General features: G+C 40.6%; 1 protein-coding gene across 4 annotated transcripts in view; it reads right to left on the bottom strand.

Moving 5' to 3' along the window:
* Window positions 1-6,045: 6,045 nt before the first annotated feature.
* Window positions 6,046-25,179, bottom strand: part of EDAR (ectodysplasin A receptor) — a 74,541-nt gene continuing 55,407 nt past the window's right edge. For 3 of the 4 annotated variants that reach the window (XM_032996945.2, XM_032996946.2, XM_032996943.2), the window contains exons 6-12: window positions 15,256-15,342; window positions 13,969-14,097; window positions 13,806-13,880; window positions 13,433-13,505; window positions 12,542-12,701; window positions 9,551-9,611; window positions 6,046-8,240 (exon numbers count right to left, since the gene is read on the bottom strand). In XM_032996945.2, coding sequence (XP_032852836.1) covers window positions 7,921-8,240; window positions 9,551-9,611; window positions 12,542-12,701; window positions 13,433-13,505; window positions 13,806-13,880; window positions 13,969-14,097; window positions 15,256-15,342 — 905 coding nt within the window. In that variant the 3' untranslated portion in view covers window positions 6,046-7,920. The remainder of the gene's footprint in view (window positions 8,241-9,550; window positions 9,612-12,541; window positions 12,702-13,432; window positions 13,506-13,805; window positions 13,881-13,968; window positions 14,098-15,255; window positions 15,343-25,179) is intronic. The other variant, XM_032996944.2, reaches the window with a different exon arrangement.

Raw genomic sequence — 25,179 nt, 5'->3', positions numbered from 1 at the left:
TTGTCTTGTGTTACTAACTTGAATCCTATTACAAGCTTGTTTTTAAAGCAACCTCAACTATAAAGAAAAATGAATTCTCTTTTTTTTTTTTTTTTTTAAAAAAAGGTGATGGACAAGTGAGATGTCTGTGTGTGACCTGTGTAACAGCTGATCACTGGTGTCTCCTGCAGCAGAGCGCTCAAAGGCTTCTTATCATTCTTCCATAAGTATTCAGACGGTCTAGCTTCACAGAACACTTGGCAAAAAGGAATCAACATTTTTCTGTCCTTGAAGAGTGGTTGATAGTGATAAATTAATGCCTGAGGTAACAGGTGCTATGCATTATAAATCTTCACAATAAATAATCAAAAGAATTTATTTGGATGTGGAGAAAATAGAATGTATATGCAATATTATGTGTCTAGAATTAGATATAGACTGAGACAGTGCATTCTTACCCTATTTATATTAATACATTTACTGAAATATGCACTGGGAAACCTATCCAATGCATAATACGGACATAAGCTCTCTGCTTTTCATTATCACAGAGGAGTATAGAGGTTTCTTGCAGAAGAATGACTTCTGCATACAGGAGTTACTGGTTTACCTCTGGGTCATGATTTGCACCTGCAACAGCAGGGGTTTTTTTCTCTTAAATACACCCTCCTTATAACAAAGCAGGACTTTTAATCTGTATGAGGCTTTGAGTTCAATGGGGAGAAATGGGGAGGTGTTGCAAGGTATTAAGTATTGATCTTGACTGGGAGGAACTTTCCACAAAGTCACCCAAAAGGGTAGTGACAGAGTTGGGACTAGGTTTATCTGTAGACAGACAGTTAAGTGCTCTCTCTAGTAGGGCCTGCTGATATTAAACAAAAGGAGAAAGCCTTAATGCTATTTTTACAGTGTCCATGACATGGGCATGGTAGAAGTCCTTGCGGCAAAACCTTGAGTTAACCAGAGTTTTGTATGAAGCTCTTAAATCTTTTATTTTAAGTAAGCATTTCCAAGGACTTAGAGGGTCTTTTCAACTTGAAAGCTGGGTTTTATCAGAGCATAAAGAAGGACAATTGGCTTTTAAGAGAATAAAGAAGAAAAATGCACATTAAAAAGAAATAAAAGGCCTTGTCAAAAATTTTCTCCCCGACCCACTCATTTCTTTAGGGGTTGGGTCTTAATTTTAATTCCAACTCTAATAACTTTCTGTTTGCAGCAAATTCCGTGCGTCTCCTCTAACTCCCAGAAACTTTCATCTTTACATCTCAACTATCTGAGGCCTTGTCCTGCACCCACCCCTGTCCCTGCCAGTGGTCTCCCATCCCCTGCTGTGCTGCCCAGTCTCTTCTTTCCCACTTTGCCTCCCAGCCTTCCCCACCTTGCCTTCTTGAAGCCCCTCTTGCTGCTGGCATGCTCCTTTGCTCTAAAGACAGGCACGATTTTTTCCTCTGCCCAGAGGAAAAGCCTGAGACAATTTGTGGCAATTAGGACAAGGTAAAACAGTAGCCTTTCCACTTTGCTGTGAAAAGGCAGCCCTTTAAAGGAATATAATATTGTACTGTAACTGTGATTTCTTTTTTTTTTTCCTTACCTTCTTTTATCACTAGGACACATTTAGACTGTGTGGCATTTGCTGTGATGAATAAGACAACAAACTTCCACAGATGATCAAAGTGGATCTATAGCTGTGTAAAGATACTTTATGGGTTAGTCAAGTTAAAATCACTGTACCTGAGCACATACACTAATGTAAGTAACCATTTTAGGGTCGGGAAGGCCAAGGTGTGGCTGGAGCTGAACTTGGAAAGGCATGCAAAGAGTAATAAGAGGGCTTCTACAGGTATGTCAGCCAGAAAAGGAAAGTCAAACAAAGCGTACCTGTCCTAATGTACATGGCTAGCAAACCAGTAACAACGGATGAGGAGAAGGCTGAGGTACTCAACATTTTTTTTTGCCTCAGTCTTCACTGGCAACTTCTCTTCCCACACCTCTCAAGTGGATGGAGCGCAAGACAGGGACAGGGGGAGCAAAGTCCTTCCCACTGGAAGGGAAGATCAGGTTCATGGCCACCTGAGGAACCTGAACATGCACAAGCCTATGGGACCTGATGAGGTGTCCTGAGGGAACTGGCTGATTATGGTTGCCAAGTCACTCTCCATGATATTTGAAAAGCCATGGCAGACAAGTTAAGTCCCTGGTGGCTGGAAAAAGGGAAACATTGCACCCATTTTTAAAAAGGATAAACGGAGGACCCTTGGACCTACTGACCCGTCAGCCCCACCTCTGCCTGGGAAGATCATGGAGCAGTTCCTCCTAGAAGCTATGCTAAGACACATGGAGGAGAGGGAGGTGATTTGAGACAACCAGCATGGTTTCACCAAGTGCAAGTCCTGCCTGACCAACCTAGTGACTTTCTGTGATGGAGTGATTACATCAGTGGACAAGAGAAGAGCTACAGATGTTGTCTGTGCTTCTGTAAGGCCTTTGGCACAACCCCCCACAACATCCTTCTCTCTAAATTGGAGAGGTATGGATTTTATGGGTGGACTGTTCAGTGGCTGAGGAATTGGTTGGATGGTCACATCCAGAGAATAGTGGTCAACGGCTCAGTGTCCAAATGGAGATCAGTGACAAGTGGTGTCATTCAGGGGTCCGTACTGGGACCAGTACTGCTTAACGTCTTCATCAGTGACCTAGACAGTGGGATCAAGTGCACCCTCGGCAAGTTTGCATATGACACCAAACTGAATGGTGCAATTGATGTGCCTGCAGGACAGGGTGCCATCCAGAGGTACCTGGACAAGCTTGAGAAGTGGACCCATGTGAATCTCATGAAGTTCCAACAAGGCCAAGTGCAAATTCCTGCACATGGGTCAGGGCAACCACTGGTACCAGTAGAGGCTGGGGGATGGAGGGATTGAGAACAGCCCTGCAGAGAAGGACTTGGGGGTACTGGTGGATGAAAAGCTGGACATGAGCCAACAATGTGCACTCACAGCCCAGAAAACCAACCATGTCCTGGGCTGCATCAAGAGAAGCATGGCCATCAGGTTGAAAGAGGGGATTCTCCCCCTCTACTTTGCTCTCGTGAGACCCCACCTGGAGTGCTGTGTCCAGCTCCGGGGTCCTCAGCACAGGAAAGATGTGGACCTGTTGGAGCAGGTCCAGAGGAGGCCACAAAAATGATCAGAGGGCTGGAGCACCTCCCCTGTGAAGACAGGATGAGTTGGGGTTATTCAACCTGGAAAAGAGAAGGCTCCAGGGAGACCTTATTGCAGCCTTTCAATATTTAAAGAGGGCTTATAAGAAAGATGGAGACAGGCTTTTTAGCAGGATCTATTGTGATAATACAGGGAGTAATAGTTTTAAACTAAAAGAGGGTAGATTTAGACTAGATATAAGGATGAAATTTTGTACAATGAGGGTGGTGAGACACTGGAACGGGTTGTCCAGAGATGTGGTAGATGTCCCATCCCTGGAAACATTGAAGGTCAGGCTGGATGGGGCTCTGGACAACTTGATCTAGTTGAAGAGGATCCTGTTCATTGCAGGGGGCTGGACTAGATGACCTTTAAAGGTCCCTTCCAACCCAAACAATTCTATGATTCCATGATTTTTTTTCCTCTGTTCAGTCTGGTCTTTCAGCATTAAAAAGATCAGACCAAGATAGTGAGTGTTTCCTAAAGTGCTCTCATGAGCTGAAAAAAAAATCTTTTCTAAAAGTAAAAATACAAATTGGCTTCTCCACACCAAAAGCAGGATTGATATTTTGCTTTGAAGAAGACAGTCTGTAGTTGATGAACTGAGTGTCAGAGAGAAGAGCCACTTCTAAGCAAGAGTGGTCATGCTTTCTTTAGAGTTTTGATCATTGAAGTGAGTTTGGCTTGAGTTTGTGTGGTAAGAAATGTACTTAGATTTCAGGTAAAGTCATTGCAACAGATTAAAACTTCAGCATTCTTACCTGAAAATTTGGAAACTTCTGTATAACTTCTTGTTGAAAATTCCTTATCGTATTTAGGATAGCAGAATCAATCATAACTTTGGTCTTATATGAGCCAAATTTGCTGTAAATACTAAGAATATTATTACACAACACCAGAGAAATTAACTTTATGCACACCTTAAGCATTCATCTGATCCAGTAATGCCCCAAAGCAGAACACCAATTAAAAAAATTTGTAATAGGTTCAGGTTCATCTTCATTCTACACTTGCTGGATGCAGCTCTTTCAGAGATGTTACTGAGCTGAAATACAGTCACACACCTGAAATTAATTGGTTACTTAGTAAGATTCAACTCATCTAACCTTTGACTCTGTAGAATATATGTTTACATCAAAGATTGCCACTCCAGGTCCTCTTTATAGTGTAGAGACCCTATAGCCTACAGTTTGAAGATGCAACCCATCTTGATTATTTTAGATGCCTGCTTTAGCACAAGATGAATCTCACTGCAGGCACCTGTATTAGCACAGATATATCCCAGTGTGCTGAAGGCACTGCACGTGAAGGAAAAAGTAGTGGGGGAAAAAAAAAAAAAAAAAAAAAAAAACGAAGGAAAAATTGAAACAAAGATGACATCCCAGAGAAGCTTCTCAGGTGGTTTGGTTTTTATGTTTCTGTGGTTTGTTTCATTATTTTGTGCAATGGAAAGACATCGGTATTTTATGCAGATTTGAGTTTGTGCTTTCTCAAGTTAAACTTTAGAAGCCAAAGTCTCTCCTTTGGGTGGCTGTCCATAAGCACCTTAAAACAGAGAATGCCCAAGCCTTTCTGACAGCAACACGTCCAGATGCAGCAGCGCCTGTTGGAGTGTGCTTCATGTTATGTTAACTCCCGCACATGTAGTGCAGGGAGTAAAAAGACAGTAAAGTGGAACTCAGAACATCAATTCCTCCCAACCATCTGGCAAACTCAGAAGCTTTTGTTGCAGTTTCTGGAGCCTTCCTCTCTTTAATCATTGACGGAACAAGAGCATATTCATCATGCTGAAACCAACATCTGAATTTGAATAAACAAAATCCCAAACTGTTTTTAAAGTAGGACAGTGTTTCTTCCATTTAGAAAATGTTTGATCTGTATGAAATACTCCGAAAGTCTCAGCTTAGTCACCAGTGTCTGGGGGAAATGCAGCAACTCGGTGCTCTGGTTTTTGGAGAAGTTAGCAGTTCTGCCGGCGATCTCACCGATGCAGCCTAAGTTTGGAGGAACATAATTATCCTGTCATGCAGTGAAAGCTTCCACTTAAGATCCTTGATAATATGGTTCCAAATTTAGGAACGCAAAATGAAAACACATTAATGAGAGAGTATTGCTACCGTGAGATTACTCACCAGTCTCACAGTCGTACCAGCTCTCGGTACTTACATAACGACTTACAGTTTCTCCAAGGAGTTGCTGGGAGTTTGGCATTTTCATAGTACCTACAAGGTGACATACTGAACCAAAACTATATTGACAAAGGAAAAATGGTTTCTGCTTCAAAAGTTTCTGATGTGTGATGCAAAGAAACAGTATCCTACGGGAATGCAAAGATTCCTTCATGCATGTTACCTAGACATACCACAGGAATGTGCCTGCTAGCCCTTGGCTAACTCATTTAATTACAGATTTATAAGGCAATACATGTTTTAATCAAAGAAATGGCTACTACAACTGTGTTTGACCTCTTTCTTTTATTAGCATATTTTATGTTCATACTTTACAATATAATAAGTTATATATACAGCATTAAACAAAATTATTAGAAAGTAAGCTTTGGCAAGATCTACAGGAAATTTTTTTCATTCCTGCACATCTTTTGTATAACAATAAAAATATTGTATACTAAATAAAATAACGTTAAATAGTCTGTGTTCACATTGGCACCATAGATTTCAAGACCCTAACTTTTAATGGCCCAATAAACATAAAAAAAGAGGATTCCTGTATCTTCTTTTAAACAAATAAATGATGTGTACTATTAAATGACACACGAAATATAGGAGGCAGTCCACTGAATAACACTGTAGGTACACACTGGCACAAGAATTATAGAATCTTCGCTTTTTTTTTTTTTTTTTTTCTCTTTCCCTGTTTTATTCTAGTAGCAATAGTACTAAGCTGCAAATTCAGGGTCTTGAAAATCTTGTTGAAGATTGTTAAGCTGTCAGCAGATCTAGAAATCTTATTGAAGCCTGTTGAAATCTGTATGAATTTGTCGATGATTCCAAGACAGCAAGAATCTCACCCCTAAATTAAACATCAATTAGCTAGTTAAATGTTCAAAAGAATGCAGCGTGCTGCTTTGTTAAAAGAAAAGCCAAAATTCTCATCAAATTTGGCATATGCAAATTAATGAAGAGTGTGTTATGATATGAAAGAAATGGTGGAAGAAGAATAATGAAAGGTATAAGTTTTATGTTGCAGTATGTACTTCCTCTGCTATACAAATCAAGTGCTGAAAAGATACTAAATATAGATGTTAAAGGGTGATACTAAATGTTCTGCACAATTATGATAGTTTCATAGATAAGATCTAGTTACTAAGTGATGGAACACTGGTTGTTAACTTCAGGGTAATAGTTAATATTTCTTATAGCATTTTGTTCAGTTATGCATTTTGGAATTTAAAAAGTATTGCTTTGTAACTGACACATCTCTTAATTTAGTGGCTGCACTTGTTGAAATCTGTCATCATTCATTTGAGCTATAAATTAAACAAATAGGTTTGATAGCAGCTACTGATGTGTAGCCTGAACAAGTTTTAGAGAACTTTTAACCATGAAAATCAGAGGTTAGTTCAAAGGAAAAAAATAAGGTCAATTTTTGTTGTACAGAAATTCACAATAATGCTTTACGTTCCAGAGGAGCTGGTTTTCACTTATGAATTCTGTTACTCATGGTCTACGTTTACAAGAGCATAGCATTTAAAAAACCTTTTTCTTCTGCATTTCAAGTGTCTCTAAAGAAATCTACTCTTTTTGCTCTACTGTCAAACGTGCACCACTGTTCTCTGAAATTCCTCTGCCTGTAATGTAATTTGATATATAGATGTCACTACTGGAAAAATACATTTTTCATGGTAGTGGACAAGCTGTTTTCATTGCTGCACTATTTATCTTTTTTTTTTTTTTTTTTTTTTTTTAATAGCAAAAAAGAGAACAACTTGTTGCTCTCAACTTACAAGGATTGACTTCCAATTTTTACTGCCCACTTGCTAACTGGCTTGTGTCCTCAGCAAGTCAGCAGTTTGAATTTACAATTTCTGAAATGTCAGTATGGACCAAGAGTGCATTTGCATGCATTATGTACAGTGTTTTGAAGCACTTCAATCTGTAAATTATGTTGACATTTTTCATATAGTATAGTTAGTTAATCTGAGGATTGTGTATATACACGTATGCACATACTTCCAGATTCAGCAAACCCATAGTAAGTATAGAAAATGAAACTGGTTACGTATTAAATGTGTTAGAGCTGATAGAAATGTACGTGCCTGATGTGTATCAACTGATACTGTAGCTGTGGCACTGCATTTGACTGTAACTATTAAACTGTTGGTAGGCATATTAAACCTAAGAGATAGGCATGTTTTCAGAGAGCAATTCAATAGTTTTCTCAAAGGCCAGGCAGAAAGGGTGTCAGCAAGGTTATCTGCACTTACACACAGACTGCAAAATGGACATTTGTGTGTCCACTTATTATCAGTAACTCTTTAACATGATCGTTTTGTTTAATGACATGTTTCATACCAGGCTTCCTGGGAGAGTTCTGCTCGTGTTTTGGTAGATGTGTAACTTCACTTATTTTAAAAGTCAAAGAGAAGAGCTTCCCGCTGGTTATCGGGAGCGATTATGTAGAAGCAACATCGATGGTCTTTTGTCCAAAGTCTTTGACATGGTGCTTGCTGGAATCATGGTTCTTGCGGGTGGTGTGGAAGCGCGGGTCCCAGGCAGGCATGTCAGGACGTCCCTGCTGGCTCAGGAGCAGGCATTGTTTGTGCCCACTCCAGAATATCTGCACACAAGGATTCGACAGCATCCAGCCGCTCGATTTGCACCAGTTTGGTTAGCAGTTCTGGGATGCTGTAACCCGCTGTGCTGATGCGGTCAAATAGCTGCATGCCATCTGTCATGCCACCTATCTCATCTCTCTTCAGTCCAAAGCTCTCGGCAAGGTGACGCCACGTTTTCACGATGGCTTTTTCTGTGTTGTAGGTCGAGCTGAGCATTCGGCTGGTCTTCTCCAGGCAATCGAAGGGCAGCTCCGTAGGGCTCAGACCTGCAAAGCGAGGTGTTTATTGTCAGATGGCTCTGTGCATGGGTCTTGACTATTCAAGTTACTGAAGTACTACAGCTCATACCCTTAGCAATAAGTACAGCTAAATTCTTTAAGTGCTGGTCCATGATAGGTATGTCTAGCTCCAAAGTTGTTACTGTATATTAGCAAATTAATTCTTCCTGGTGACAGTAGGGGATGATAATTAGGGTAAAAAGTTGCCTGGGAAAGAAGCATTAGATGGCTTGTGTGAATTCCCATGGCACTACCCCTTCCTTTGAGAATTTACTAGCTGTTAGAAATCAAAGTATATTGCAATCACATCCCTAGTGAGCCGGCCCATTAGCACACCTCTGCATGTCAGGCACAGTGTTTGAGCTCAAGAGACAGCTTTGACCCTTCCCTGAGTCTGTCACCAGCAGCTGCTGTAACATCTCTGTAATTGAAAGTTGCCCTTGTAGGAATATGAGGAGTGAGGTGAAGCAATGGTGCCAGATGCTTCCAAGCATAAATGTCCCTGCAAGTGCCCAGTTGTTATTACTATCACTGAATCTCTCGAGAGGATTTAACATTCATCTTGTGGGGAAACAGCCATTTTTTTTCCTGGACATTTTTTTCCATATATTCATGGTCACAGAATAGAGGAGAGAACCAGCAATGGCATTTTTCCAAAAAGAGTCTTTTGCCTCTGTAGTTTTCCTGCTTCATACTCAACAGCAGTAATTTGGTGGGAGATAGAGCTCCCTGAACCACAGAAAACTCATACGCATATGTGCAAAGTTTGTAAGTGTGGGGAAGTAAATGCAGTCACATCTCCTGTTCTGCAGGGAAATTAATTAGTCTCTTCTGCCAAAACAGTCCAGGTAGTCAAGTGCTAAAGAGGTTTAAAACACTTAAAACTTGGAAGTTCCACTTTTTGTTGTGAGATCTGGGCAGCATTCAGAGAAGCAGGGTAGGTCGCGACTCGTGTCTTACCCTCAATCCTGACCCTCCCCCAGTCACACTTTCATATTTGGAACTAGTTTCCACCTGTATTTCCAAGGGACGAACCAAACAAACCGAAGAGATTTCCTCCAGCTGGGGCACGCGAGCGCGCTCCTCGGCAGCTCGGTCTGTGTGCGTGTCCCCGTGCAACCCAGGGCTTCCTGGCAAGTGAGCACAAATCCATCCACAGAATGTTTGGTTTTTTTTTTTTTTTTCTGGATTTGGACTTTCTACTTTACATGGGAAGGCAAAGGCCTGTCTTATTTTCTAGCAAACACTTGCACCCTGATTTTATGCTGTTAGTATAGGTGCTAGTTTTGAACACTCACCTTCTGCAACGTCGCATACGTTAGCATACACATCAAGTATCTTTTTCCTTCGACTTTGAATCTAAATGAGAAGAGTTTTATTTCATTAATTTTTCAGTCACGGGAGTAAATTAGCAGACAGCAGTGGAAAACCTGTGGGAAGTCTTAATTTCATGGTGCTAGGGTTTATCACATAATGTCCTCAAGGGTCCCTTTTGAAGACTCAAAGAAAAGGACACAGCAATTATTCCATGAAGCATAACCTATTTCTGATTTCACTTTCCACTGCTAGAGATCTTTCTCTCCACCTTCTAGTCTTTTTTCAGTTCAATTACTTTTCTGCTCCAAGTGTTTGTATGTTTTATTTCTCTGTCAGACCCAAGCAAACTCCTGACAACAAGGACAAATGCAATACCTCATGCAGACAATTAGTGCAGGGATGTCCAGGTAAACCAGGACAGGACTGGCCACAGGGAATTAAATTCAGACTGGAATTGCCTTCTTCCAGTAGTCTAAGAGGATGGTAGATAAGGGGATCTTCCTTTCTGTCATTTGACATAGAACTGCTTACTGCATTACTAATTAACTGTATTTTCTTCCATGATATATTGCCTGGTTGAATTTGAAACATTTTACAGATAGATTTAAAAAAAAAAAATAAAAATCAGTGTAGCTTTGTACAGGAAAATCTGAGATCCAGAGTGCTCTAGTCATTTTTGACAAGAAAGAAACTCAGACTGAAAACCTGACATTTTCCAAGCTGAAAATGGACATTTTGATATAGTTTTATTTGGCAAGAATATTCTCAAGGTTTGGCTCTGGATTCAATGTGGAGTGAAAACAAATGTCAAAATGTCATGAGTTCTCAAGGACTAGAATTGTCATCCCTGTCCCAGCTCTCGTTAGGACTGAGCTTTCTGAAAAGCTGTCTCTTTGATAGGACTCTAGCACTATCTCCACAAATTTGCCACTTTTCAGTGCAAACCAGCCTAGAAAAAAAAAAAGCTTTGCTTTCAGTCTTCTGTTTTGTGGAAAGATTTTCCTCATTTTGTTTGGGCTCTAAAGGGCAAGGCACATGAATGACTTGGATTAATAGACTTGCAGCTGGAGATCACAAAATAAGTGGCTGCCCCACCCGAAGCCTGTCTCGCAGGCGCAGAGCTGTGGGAGTGGGTTGTGTCGCAGGGCGATGGGGTGCAGACCCTGATTGTTGTTCAACACTGTTGTTCACATATTCTTGGTATAATTTACATGTGCCTAATCGGTTCTGTTGCTACTGTAGGCTTGGACTAGCTGTTTTAGAAGCTTGTAAACAGGAGATTTTCTTTTAGTGGGTTTTATTAAAACTCCTCCTAAGCAAGTTGTTGGACGCTTATTTTCATTCTCCGTTCATTTTTAGGGCAAGACTTATGCAGCCTCCTTTTTACCAGAGAGGGATTTGTAGCGCTTATCCTGAAAGCAAATGGGTCAAATTGAGTCTAATGATCATCCATGTGGTAGCTCATTGCATAATGGGTTTTGTTTTAACTAGGAAAGGGCAGACTTGGTTAAGTCTAACTTTCTTTACCCTTGTCCAATAGCTACTTAATACTCTTTCCTGTACTAGAAATGCTACTTAATCTCCAGCCTGAAGCAAACTGCTGCTTTTCTAACATCTGGCAATTGTCTTAATTGTGAAATCTTAGGTATGGAGCAGAGGATCCAGATGCAATTTACACTTTAATTGAAAAGTTTGTCTTCAGCCTTGTCAGCAGGCTTCAGTGCATGAGAAGTGTGTTAGAACAGAAGGTCTGGAAGAAATAGTTCATGTTTCATGTGTGCTTACAAGCTCTCTATCTAAATCACTCTGGAGAATGTATCTATTGTATATGATAGATAAGGTAAGCCACTTCTTATTGAATGTTCTGATTTCATGCCTACCCAACTTGTATTATCCAATTTCAAGCCAGTGCATACAGAAGCATGGTGAAGGTATATATTTAGACAGACCTCAGAAAACTGAATTTTAAAATGTGAGCACTGGAGTAGCAAGTTATTTCAGACAGTCATAACTGTCTTCAACTACAAAACCATTTCTCTTGTTGCGATTTTGTGTGTCTGGTCTCAGCTGAAACATGAGCTATTTTGGAAAGGTTGAGCTGAACCATCCCAACAATTTAAAACATGCAAATATGGAAAGATGCGTTTTCAAACCTTCTTATTCTTAATAGATATCTGATGTTTGATATTAATTATGTGATTTTGTCATAGCTATTGCCATTTCAAAATTATTTTTGAAGTACTAAAAACATAAAAAATATCTGAGAAGACACCTTCTTTTTAAGGATAGTTTATGTTAATATAAACTAAAAAGTTGTATGGTTGAGGTGTGGCCTTAACTATGCCCTGAAATAGTCCAAATGAGATAAAACACCCTGAGCTGTACAAGCTCAGCACAAAGAAGTGAAGGCCCTCCACAGCAAAACAAACAGTGGATTTACAGTGTCCTTCAGAGCACAGGAGTGACCTTCAAACCACGTATGTTTTTCAAAATTATACAAGAAAACTGACACAACACCGGATATTATTGAAAAGTCTGTGCCATGAAAATACCGATGCTACTGGGTCAAGGTACTCAGATGCTATGCTGTTGTATGAATCCAGCCATTCTGCTACATTATTTTTCTTGGATTTTCTGTGGTAAACAGCATCAGGGATAGTTATATTAGCATCATCTATATTGGGGGTTTGCTGTTATATTTTTCTCTCTTTAGTCTATAAAATGTAAAAGTCAAAAAAGCAAAGTTATTACTCTTGTAGGAAATTTGTTTTTTCCAGACCTGGACAGTGGATATGTGCATATATGTTGCCACGCAAAGGAGATTCTACAATAAATTTGTCTGGAGAAGCCCTTGTAAATTAGTCTGGTCTGCACTATAGTGCATTGCAGGGGGTGGTATTTTGTATATTGTTTTATTAAAAAAAAAAACACGGAAAAATGCACTCAGTTTTGAAATCTTGAAATAGCCTCACCCCAGTTGATTTATTGCTTGTAGAAGATTTATCTCTGGCCAAATGCACTAAAGATAACAAGCATCTCTCTGGAGTCCCTTGCTTGTCAACTGCAGCTTCTTCGTCACTGTCCATACTACGGCTTAAAAGCCGTTCATTCTCAGAAGATGCATCATTTTCACTGTAAAAAAAAAAGATACGGTTATCTTAGCGAAGCCTCTCATGGGTTGACTCCAACCATCTCCTTTTTGCTACCCTAGAGTAATGTAATACAAGTGCCTTCCATTTTTCAAAATGCCTTTCCTCCAAAATCCTGTGAATGTAACTGCATTCACCTGTCCAGGGTATATGTACAATACCCACCAAGTTACACAGTCACGCATAGCTTGCAAGAATCCTTTTACAGAGGGATTTTTCCAGCTGAGGACAGTGTTCAGCCCACCTTATTCGTGTTACCCCAGCCAGGTTTGGCTGCCAGGCAGACACAAGGTGAGGAAAACTATCACACCGTGCCACCCGGACGACACTACGGACAGGGAGTTTCCCGGAGGCCTGGAGCAGCTGTTTTTACTGCCTAAAACTGAAAGGGAACCTTACTAAGGGCGTGTATGTGAAGGCAGCAGTCAGGTCCCAAAAATAGGCCTCTAAAAGGGGAGGGGGATCCCCAAGAACTGATGAACCGGTCACGGAGCGAGTGGGGAGGACACCGGTTTCTCTTTGGCAATGTCTGTCACCCTCTCTTAGAAACCAGAGGGGGAAAAGCCTGCTAAGGCGCCTAGACCTTTCCCAGCTGCAGCAAACCACCAGCACATCCATTTAATTTGCTCTTCATGCATTCCTCTGTACCAGGGTTGAATGGTGACTATGTCCCTCCCCCACTTCAAACTGGAAGTATATTTATCTTTTACCCACCTTTTCACAGCCTTAGCTGGCGTTGCTGTAAGTTTCTCAAACTCCTCTTTCTCAGAGAATATCACAACATTATCTGTAGACCAACAATTAGAGAAATTTAAATTGACAATGAGGTTCCAAAGCAGTGTTTTGTCTCAGGAGCTGGTTCTGCTAGCAACCTTACTGCAAACATAAACTTCTCTGCCATCTTTTTAGTTTCTATCAGAGGATTAAGTGACATTCTGGAAGTACAGAAACTATTATACACAATTCTTTAGTAAACTGATGTGGATTTTATACAATTCAAAGGAGAAATTGTAATTAAGAGAAATGCATTAAGAGCATTTAAGCCCAATGTCTTGGACAGAAAAAGCAAAACAAAAGCAGATTGTACCTTGCACTTCCTTCTTCTCTTCTTGTGTGTTTGCCTGAGCTTCAACATTTTTTACTGAGTGGCTCTTGCAACAGGCTAGAATATAAAAATATAACACTAAGTATTCTCAGAAGCTATCTAAAAATAGCATTTGCAGCTAAAATTTCATGTGCTGAACAATTACCTTGAGCAGAAGGTTTTGTTTTCACAATGTAAAACATGATGATAAGGACAATGGCAATAGCCATTATGAAGATGGTAGACATGGCAATTATAAGAGCAGTAGCCAGATGTCCTTGTCCTGAAAGATCTGCTGGAATAAACATGAAAATATTTCATAAAGGAGCAACTCTTAGGATCAGAGAATATTTCACAGTTTGCAGTCTGCTCTACACTTGTATTTTGCCTACTCATTTAGTTGATCTGAGTCTTGATTACTCGTTAAGCTTTGAAAAACTTAGTGTTACATCTGAAAGGCAAACTAATTAACAGTTTTTCAAAATTGTGATATTTGTGCTGCACTAACCAGTTAACAGTATTTGTTAAAAATATTTGATGGCATGTTCCATCAGATACAAAGACATAGGAAATTATATTATCTGCTAATAATATTGAAAGCTGTATGTAAGCAAGGGTAGCAGCTTTCCTAACACTGTATTCTGGGAAACAGCACTGAAAAGGAAAAAAAAAAAGTAAATAAGCAAACAGGATGAGAACTAAAATGACTGTTGGTAACTATGGCTGCATCAAAAGCTTTGCAGTAAAAAGATGAACACAATGCTCACGTAGAACTGATGTTTTTCTAACAGAGCATGCATGCTTCTAGCAGCATGGGAAGAAGGTGAATTTAAAATAAGGTACGTGAAAAGGCATTCAGAAGCAGAATTTGGATGCAAAAGACCAGAACTGAAAAACCACAAAAGCATGCATAAAATTACAGATATGCTAAAATGCATGAAAACTTTAATTTTTCTGACAACATGATCCTCACGATCATGTTTCCAGACAATATCAGGAAGATCAGCATTGTCAGTACCTCATTAGCTACAGCCTTCCTGTTGTGTCTTCTCAGGTTCACATATTTTTGAAACCTAATAATCATGCTGGAGAACTGTTTATAATAGCTCAATAAGAGGCTGGCCATATTTGTGCATTAAATTATTTTCACCAGTCTAAGCTAAGCTTTGCTGAGGCATAACGCCACTTCTGCATGGCTGCAAATAATGAGCTAAATTTATTTCTGGCATTATTAAGTGCATTTCAAATCCATTTTATGTCCATCTGACTAAAACAGTGGTGTTGATTAACCAAGAAATAAAAATTCATTCTGAATTATTTTTAATAGCAGTTTTAGAAATCTGGAAATAGCGTCAATGAAATTCACAATGGGTATTTTCAGTTTGGTGGCACTTTGTTGATGCCATTTTCAATACAAACAGCTGCTCAATTGAATCTGCGAATGCTTTCTTACCTTTGTGAGCATGCTGGTAAGGTGAGAAAGTGCTTGTGCCAGAGGTACTTGGGAAAATGGCTGAAATGCCAGAGGTAGCCCCTGCACCTGCAATACAAGCAGAAATGCCATAAACTTCCACGGTTACTTTGTCCAGTCAAAGGAATATCTTGAGCCAAGTGAAAAGAGCCTTTATTTGGCTTAATTGCATTTCCCATTCATGAGTGAAGAACCCATGAACTCCTCGTTTTTTGAAATGTCACTAATCCCAATATGCATTTCTGGCATGTTGCAAATTGTGTTACAGACCACATTTTTGCATAACATCTAGAGGGAGTGGAAGAAGCCAAAGATCCTGAATGGTTATGAACTTAAAAGAAACCCAAGCAACTTCAGACACAGGCAGGGCTAATTTTTATACATAGATTCCCAGATTACAGATCTATCCTGGGTAGCAGAAAGCTTTCCAGGGTCCAGCTGATGACTCCAACTGTTTACAATCCCCACTCCATTATTTGCAACTGCAGACCCCAAGTCCCAGTTGGTAGATTCACCAAATTAGTGCTTCTCACAAGCATCTTTCACTAGCAGGGTCACTGTGAAACTCTGATGGTAAGCAAACCCTCATGACCCCACAGAACAACCTAGGAAAGGTGACAAATAATACTGTTGAATGGCTTTCTGTTCCACAGAGCTGTACTAGCATAAAAGGGAATATTGGAATTTCCTGCAATATACCTGGGCAGTATGATTCCCCCTGTCAGTCCAAATCTATATTCTGGGGAGGGGGGAAATCCACAAAACCAGTGATATGAAGAACTGAAAGGAATACTTCATGCTGGCAGAGGAGTCAGATTGTCCAATAGGGGTTTCCATGTCTACATTCTACAGTTAAGTTTAAAAGTTAATATTAATCTTTCCGATGGTATCATACACCAAGTTTTCAAAGCAGTAAACCAAGTCATAAATTAACATATTTTGACAGTACCAGACAATACTGAATATTATTGGGAATAAGGCTGTTGGTAGGAATGCTTTCATACAGGATGATGTTGGCATAGCACTCCAAAACAGAACAAAAACATTAGGGTTGGGAGAAAACATTCTCTTCATTCTCAAATAAACCTTAACATCAAATAAATAATTCTCAAATAAGCTTTCATAAGCATGTAATGCAAACAGCTACTATCAACAGACACTGAAAAACATCTTCTAGCTTAGAGGGGGGTATGAAATCCCTCCTGCTTTGTATTGGCTGTCTATGGAAAAAGTCCAGTGATAATTAAATTCAGCAGATCTAAAGGCAAAAGGCTGTCCTGGTCATCTGGCAAGGTGCACACAGCACACAGCTCCACAAGCTGGTTTGGCAACTAGAGCAGCTGAGAACTAACCATGCCATTCTTTTGTTCTAGAAAATATTCTGAGGAATTAAACCCACCAGGTAAACTTGACAGGAAATTAAGAGGTCTGGAATGGTCTGAGAAATGTTCCATGATTAAAAAACAAAGCAATATACATGCTCTTCAAATTAAGAGAAATGTTTTCTAAAAAGTATTACCTAACATCAGACATGGCTATATGTAGTGAATGAGAAATGTACACTCAAAGTGGCCACAAAGTATGAGTTGCAGATGTCTTCAAAAGAAATTTTCTTTAACAATGGTAAAACTTCTTTCAAACCTCATTTGTTGGAAGGAAATGCATTCATTTATTATAATTGGTTTGTTTTGGTGGTTTTGGTTTTTTTTTTTTTTTTTTTCAGACTGAAGAAGTGTTTTCATAACTTTTAAATATACTAATTTGTTAATTCAGATGCTTTTCATATTATGTAAATGACAGGAAGATTATGCAAGTCTTGCCTCTGGTCCCTTCTCTGTGACAGACTTCCTTCTAAGAAGAATTAGTTATGAGCTCCAGAAACTGCAATACAGCAGCAGACCATCTAGGTATCAGCAGATGAAGATGTCATCTGCATATAGTGGATATTAAAGACAGGTAATTTGTTAAATTTTCAGCAATTCTTCACAAAACTGAAGTGAATCATCCTTGGTCTCGACCTCTGTATTTACTCATCATGGCTGGACAACAGAGGAAATTTAGTACCCGGCCAGTGCTGGAGCCTGATTCTTTCCTTCATGTCCACAGCTACCAGGTTTACGCCTATTCGTGCAGTCCCCCTGGCAAATCCAACTACAGCCAGTGGTAATTCTTTGCTGCAAGCTGCAACAAGTCAACAATAGCTTTTCTTACACTGCCTCTCAGCTAACCCAAGTGAGCTGCTCTGCTTTGTCTGCACGGAGTTTATCTAACAAGCCTCAGCTCGTCTCTTCCAGAAGCAAGTTTTATCAAACCCTCTTCTCTCTCTCTCTCTTTTCCTTCATCTGAACTATGTAGTCATTGAAGTACTTGTGCCTAGTCAACCTTTCAATCGTTTGGCATTGTTAACCTCCTGCTTTTCACCTGTCTGTGAAAGGAAGCGGGTGGGAAATCACGCAGCAGCACGTAGCACGGGAACGGTAAGGAGAAAGGTCATCCGTTCTTCATTCGGCATCATCGTCACGCTTCCCCCCAGCTCTACCCCACATCAGGAGCCAGCATGTCGCCCACGCCACGCACAAACACACGCGCACACGAGGCTCTCCCGTGCACAAGAGCGAGCACCTTCAGCTCCAGAGCCTGCGTGCAGAATCTTCGTTGCATGGGAATAGGGCCACCTCGCTTGTTCTGTAGCGCCCGTGGTGGCAAAATCAAGGCTGGTGCTAGAATGTGATGGCCTTTTACATATGCCTCGGTGGGAGTTAGTCATTATGCATGTTTTAAGCCTATTATCAAATTTAATAATTTGGTATATTCATTATGAGCCAAGATTTTTCTTTAGATGTGGCTTAGGAGAAAGTACCAATTTGTGCGCCAGCACTACAAGAGGCACCAAAAATGCCAGCTTCTGCAGAAGTTCAGTTCATAGCAATTTAGGGTGAACAGAACTCATAGCTGCTGCTTTTTCCCAGTCCAGCACTACACCATGACTGCACTGTCAGTTGTTCCTGTGCACGTCCAGTTTTGCATCCCAATCACATTATTAATTCTGGTTCCAATATAGATGACGCTTACATAATCTATAAAGACTTAGGTAGAGCTCAGGCAGAGACATCCTAAGGTGCTGCAGCGCAACATATGGAAACAACTCCATTTTAAGCACAGAAAAAGACTGATGGCTGTAATATAGCTGTGCAAAAGAGTGGCTTATATTCCTAGACACCTGTAAGTAATACTGTAGGAATGTGATAAAGGCATTAGGAAAGAAGTTTATCACTGTAGGTTGGTCAGCTCTTGCATTATAAATGTTTTTATTCAAAAACTGTAATTAAGATATAACTTTCTTGGAGTGTAAGTACAGTTTCATTTAAAACCCCATACTTATTGTTTAAAAGAGCAATTGAATTTGTATTCACATTCGAATGTTTGGGGTGTTTTAACTCAAAAGATAGCTTTAACTTAATTGCCATGCAGCCAACCTTTTGTCCCCATAGTGCACAAATGCTGGGCAATAAAATTTTTTTTATTGTTGTTTCAAAGAACTTTTCTGCTTTATGTAACAGGACTATTACAGTTGTTCATGTCTCTTGAGATGGACTTATGGTAAGAAGTGACAAAAAACCCCTACCAGATTTCTGAGAGGAGGAGGGGACAGGGAGGGGAGGTTTTACTAACATGCCCCCTTGCAAAGTGTTTGTGAGTGAATAAAATCTGGTGCAGTAGGAGACCATATGTGCTCCTGACATATGCTGCTGTGGGTGTCAGCTTACCGGTCCATGCAAAGGACTGCTGCTCAGAGATAGCAACAGCTTTTTTTTTTTTTTTTAAGTTTATCAAATACTTAATAACATACTATAAAAATACCCACAGTGTGTCTACAACAGACTATCCGAGTGATCCTGAAATAAGAAGCATTATAAAAATGCCTTTGTGTGTCTATGTATCTATTTCTTGCCAATGAGTGCAGCGTGCTTCCTCCCGATGCATCCCTCTTCCCACGGCCGCGGGCCGTTTATGAATGGCAACACATACTGCGAGTGCCATCACTGAGGCTGCTCTACGGGAGCCAGGTAAGATAAAGCCCACACACAAGTAAATAACTAGCAGCCTGGAATGGGAGATGAAAAAGAAATTATATTGAGTTGAAATTCAACAAAGGTAGACAGTTTATGGCTGACAAAGTAATCAAGAACTGGATTATACCTAAACCTAGTCATAAATAAAGACCTATTTATGTAGAAAGCAGAGGTCAGAATTTTCAAATTAATATAAATCTGTATTCAAGTACATGAACGGTTTGGTTTCAAACTTAAGGAAACAACATTTCGTATGGAAACCCTGTACACTTGGAAAGCCATGGAAGCTGAAGCAGCAGTTGAAGCCAAACCATTCTCTGTGGTGTCTTACGTATGACTTCAGTAATCAAACATTAACCGACTCTGAAAACATTGCAAATCACTAATAACAGACCATATCCTCGACAATGGAGGATTGCCTGACTGCTCTTTATTTTACTGTATTTTCTTTTCAGGGGACATCAAGACTACTGTGAGACAAGTTACTCTAACGTTTCCCGGAGCCACAGGTAGATACTTCAGTTAGTGTAGGTAGTTATTAAACTGGGAAGAACATGAAGTAAATTAATTCCTGAGACTGAACCTTTTAAAAATGGTGATGGCAAAATTCCCCCAGACTTTTGTTTTCGATCTGGTCATTCTCACTGTAAGTAACCAGTAACAGTTCAGACACATAAAAGGAAATAGTTTATGCTGTTGTGCTCTCTGTGATGTCTTTATTTTATTTCTCTCTCCTTTTATTTTGTCAGGGCAGGAAGGTGTTGATGATTATAAGCCATGTGGCCTTAGTCTGCCAATTTATTTGTATCTGTTGAAGTTTTGTTTTAGGATTCTCTGGGAGCTGTAATCGTCGCACTGTGCTGGAAGGCCATAGGCACACACTTCATGAGCTAAGCCTGTGTTGTCCAGGAATTGAGTGTTATCACCTCTTCCTCTGTGCAACACGGAGGGGATAATTGCTGTTTAAGCCTTACTGTGGTGACTTCAGAGCATCCGAAGGAAGAGAGCAGACCCTCGAGGAGCCGCCCTCCCATCTCCCCTGCGCCTCGGTGGCCGGCCCGTGGGGGTGGTGGAAGGCTCCAGATCTGCAGCTTCTGCAGACCATGGGCCTGAGCAGAGCGATGCTGCGGGAACCTGCGACGCCTGCCACGGGCGGGGGGTGCTCACCGGGGCAGCTGCAGATCCGGCACCGGTGAAAACGTCAAAGTCACTGGAGTTTTCTTTCAGGAGAGCTGCACTGGGACCAGGTACCCTCCTGATACCTGGACCCAATTTTCCCAGCAGCTGAAGACAGCAAACCTCCTGTTTGCTTCTTATATCCCTCCCCTTGAAGGTTTATGGCTGAGGCTGGCTGATTTTGTCCTAAGATTAGGTCCCTTTCCTAATATAGGCAAACCCTAAGGGGATGAGAATTAGGCCACACCACCAGTGAACAATAAAGCACTGCCTTCAACATTTCTCCCGTTCCACATGTGAAGAGGAATGGGGTGTTCAGAGATCAAACAACTCAAAAAAAAAAAAAAAAAAAAAGGAAAAAAAGGAAAAAAAAAAAAAAGAAAAGTTTGTTAGCTCCAGCTAACAAGCCTATTCATTTGTAAGCATAATGTGAAACAGAAGGAAAAAAAAAGTCCTGATGTTGATCATATTTCAAAAGGACAAAACTGGCAAGGAAAGAAAATTAGTGATATTACAAAGAACAGAGAGTTAAAATAAAAATCTCTGAAATAATTATTTTTCACTAATACAAGTGGTTTTGGCATTAGGCTTGTTTCTGTTAAGCATTTCAACTAAGGTGGCTGAGATCTCAGTCTTCAGTACATGGGTATGGAAGTGACCCCCTGATTACATCTCGTCACACAAAGCTGTCAGCCTGTTAGTCAATTGTTCCATCTCATCTGTTTAGTTGTTTTTCAAGTTCTAATGATATAACAATAAAAATTATCTTTTACGTTTCTAGATGCTATTCGTTCTCTGGTAATTAAAAAATAACTATTTGTTTTCCTATGTTGTTTTCCTTTTTTTTTTTAATTTTCCTAAGCCAACATCAGTAGGTGTTAGACTTAAAAACTTACAAAGGTTGATTATTGCGTCTGGTTTCATATATACAACCAACAAAAAAAGCAAGAGGAAATAACAGTATTTTGTGCCCATGCACACGTATAAATATAAACAGATGAAAAAAGAAAACCCTCAGTCAACTGCTGAAGTTCTCTAGATTGATAATCTGTGAGTGGACAAAGATTTGCATATTTGATGCAATTGTGTAAATACAACTTCAAAGTAAATGTTCTTCAAGTTTTTGTAGCGGGGTTTGATTTTGTTTTCCTCCATCATTTTCGAACTGAAATGGCAAATAACAAAGTTTGAAGAGTGGAGTTAATATGCATAAACTGATAGAGAATTGCAGCTGCTAAAAGATAAAATCTCTTCCAGCAGTAACTGCACCTCTCTACCAGAGAAACTCCATATAGGTTTAAATCTCCTGTTTTTTGCATATACTTTTACACTGGATAAAAGAAAAAAAAAAAACACAACAAAAACACTCTGCGTAGTCAGAGGCCTCAAGTGACTCCAGTTCCAGAGGTGTTGACAGAAAATGCAGCACCAATAACTGTGGGAAGCCACATCTTAAAGTGGTTTGGTGCTCATTATCTTTATTTGATTTGCATAGGAAGCTTGCCTCCTCTACTTTTCTGCAGTGCTGCAATTTATCACAGAGGTATCATACCCCAGTATACTGTCAGCGAGGGTCACTGATGGCTCGTGCTCTGCTTCATGCACAGCTGTAGGTCCCACATCTTTGACACTTTGGCATTGTGCTCCTCTGGGCTTAGCAGACCGGGCTCCTGCCTGGAGCTCAGGCTGCTGCACAGTAAACTTGAGAGAGTTGTATGATGAGAGCCCAAAAGTCTTATGTAGGTGTTCCACGGTGCAAAAGCTATGACAAATTGCAGTCTTTATGGGCTTTTCACCTTTTTCTCGGTATGAAAAAGCTTTCCTGCTACACAACACACATCCTTATGCTCACATATGCACAGCCCCTTCCCCGTACGTGCCCATTGCCCACGAGCTGCTGCTGAAGCCTGGTATTCCTCCCTGACTGCACAAGACTGTTGCTCCCATCCTTCAATCCAGAGAGAAAGTTTCAACACCATAACGTGGTGATACGTTTGCCTCAGTTAAATCGCTGACCTCAGTGAAATGTCTCCCTCTCCTCCCCCTCTTTTCCACGCTCCTTTGCGCTATTTGTGTCTCAAGTCCCTTGAGAAGAAAAAAAAAAAAAAAAAAGAAAAGGTGACACAGGCCCATCAGGGAATTTCTTTCTCACCTCCAGTCCTTTTTACACTAATATTTCCAGATGCTGGGACACTGAGTGTTCATCTTGTTTCCTCAGCTATTTCAAGGTTTATTGAGTATGTAGGAGAGGCGAGTTGTCCAGCAGGCTCCTGGAGTTGAAAACTATTTGTTTACCCTTTGATCAAACCCAAATACTTTTCTGCCAGCTAAAGCATATCGCCAGGCAAATTCTCTAAGCAGGTTTCCATGAAGCAGCACCCCCCCCTACTTCGCTCTCCTTCTGGACATCTCTAACTTACAGGCCAGACACTTCCCCAGCAAGGTATTTTTCCAGCTAAGGAGAGCACCACTGCCCTCCAACCCTGTCTCAAACCTAATGAAGGCCTGAAATCAGATTTATCTGCCCTAATTTTTCTGTCTAGAAGTGTAAAGCCAGAGCTTGTCATTCCCAGTTTCCTATTTTTAAGTAATTTGCCACCTTTGTTTCCATGCAACCCATTGGGTCACCTTTCTCCAGCAGTGTGCTGTATGCAAGAGCGTCTGAAGAAAAGGCAGCGCTTGGGGAGAGGCACCCTGGCAAAGTTTAGGTTCCTAAACACTGTTCATTGCTTTCTGGAAGTCTCAGGAAAGGAACAGAGGATGCCTGGGACCATCTGGATTTCTCTGAGGCCTTCTGGGTCCTCCACCATGACAACCAGAGGTGTGAGAAAGGAGTGCCATTACACAGAAGTTGTTCTGAACGGAGGGACCATTCCTACCAAAGACCTGATATTATCCTTCACGTGACAGAAACTTCATGCTCACATCAAGGGTATGTGCTCAGAATTTGGAGGTTGCAAGCTTCAAAAAATTATGCAGTTGTGCAATACTGACATGAAACCTTCTCTTTGCTCTGGCTAGTATAATCTGATGACAATGAAACATGTGACAAAGAGGATTTATTTTTGATCATTTGCTAATGCCAAATTTTATGCTGCCTGACACAACAACAGTGGGCTTTCCAAGAAGATCCTGTAGCAAGGCTGATTTTCCATCTGGAGTAAAAATTATTGCCTACGAATTAGGGAGCTGCCATTCCAAATAGTGTCCAGAGGTTTAGACAACATAAACCAAATTACCTGAGCTTAGTGATTTGATGGATTTGTATTTTTAGAAGCTTTCCCACTTTTTGAACACTTGTAATCAAAAGGTTGGTTTCATAGACTCGATTAAAATGGTAAAGTTTACTCTTTCCAGGAATAATGTTTTCTCCTATCTTAGTATCCAGCCAATTTGTCAGTTTATGCACCTGTCTAAATTCGTCCACAAAAAACCCCAAACTGTTATTCATGTTAAAAATTGCATGTGGTTAATCAGTTGCACAATTCATTCTTTCCTTACAGAACTAAGCACATTATATATCGTATCTGCCAGATACAATAATCAAAAGAGATTTATTTTTTGAATTGAGTAATAGCTGTAAGATCTTCTGGTAGTTCCTAGCTGAATCAGTAAGCTACAACATGTTTGATACTACTAAAACACCATTTCGGCATGTGTTTGAGACAGACCACCAGAGCTGAGGAAGGGATTAATTTCTGGCTATCGGCTAGCAGCATGCATGGCTGCATTCTCATCAACGGGGCAGCCAGCCGGCACATGTGTGTAGAAGGTATGTCCACACCCTTCCCTCCTTTCCTCTTGCTGTGTGCCCTCATCTCCCACCGAGGCTCCTAAATTTATCTTTTCACTTACCTCTCCACCTTATCCCCACACGTTACATTCGGATCCTCTCTAGCACCCTTAACCTCATCCCCTTATACAGACCCTATTTCACCAAAATCACGCTCACCCTGCCTTCACCCACTCCTGCTTTTTCAGGCAAAAATGTGGGTCCCGGGGACCGAAGGTGAGCGGCTGTACAACGGAGCAGCCACTTTGCATGCTGAAAGTTCAGGGAGATGCCTCCACCCAGGTTGTTGCCGCTCACCAAGAGCTCCGTGAGGTGGTAATTTTCCCCTGGCTCAACCAAACTCTTGCATTTTAGGAAAGCTGGTAGCTGTTGGTGACCATACCCTCCTTTGAAGTGGCTCGCGAGCACCAGCAACACACAGTTCAGCAGCATCTGAACTCAGTAATTGTTATTTATGTACACAGACTAATGCTCGGCAACTTTTGGGTCAACCTCTGCTTTCAAATCAAGCAGGCAAAATATTGCAATTCTTTTTCATGATAAAGACTTTTAAAAGAACAGAACGTGCACAGGATTTTGGTTTTAGATACACCAGGTTTCTCTGGGGAACTGCCCATTTTTGTTGGTTGTTATTTTTTTTTTAAAGTTTTTTCTCCTGATCTGCTCCAGATTCTCAGAGGGGATGTTAAAGTAATTTGGTAATTCTGAGAGAACCTAGTTTTTTCTTTTCTTTTTCTCACTTGCTTTACACCCCAAGGGAGAAAGCAGTCTTCCAGGAGGTTACCTCTGCATTACAGTGCCGGTACATCACTGTCCCCCCTCTCCATGGCAGGAGGGTGGGTAAACCATTGCCATGCACACAAA

The sequence above is a fragment of the Tyto alba genome, unplaced genomic scaffold, assembly GCF_018691265.1.
Source record: "Tyto alba isolate M040663 unplaced genomic scaffold, T.alba_DEE_v4.0 Super-Scaffold_45, whole genome shotgun sequence".
In the NCBI taxonomy this organism is placed as follows: Eukaryota; Metazoa; Chordata; class Aves; order Strigiformes; family Tytonidae; genus Tyto; species Tyto alba.
This window is presented reverse-complemented; position numbering and strand designations above follow the sequence as displayed.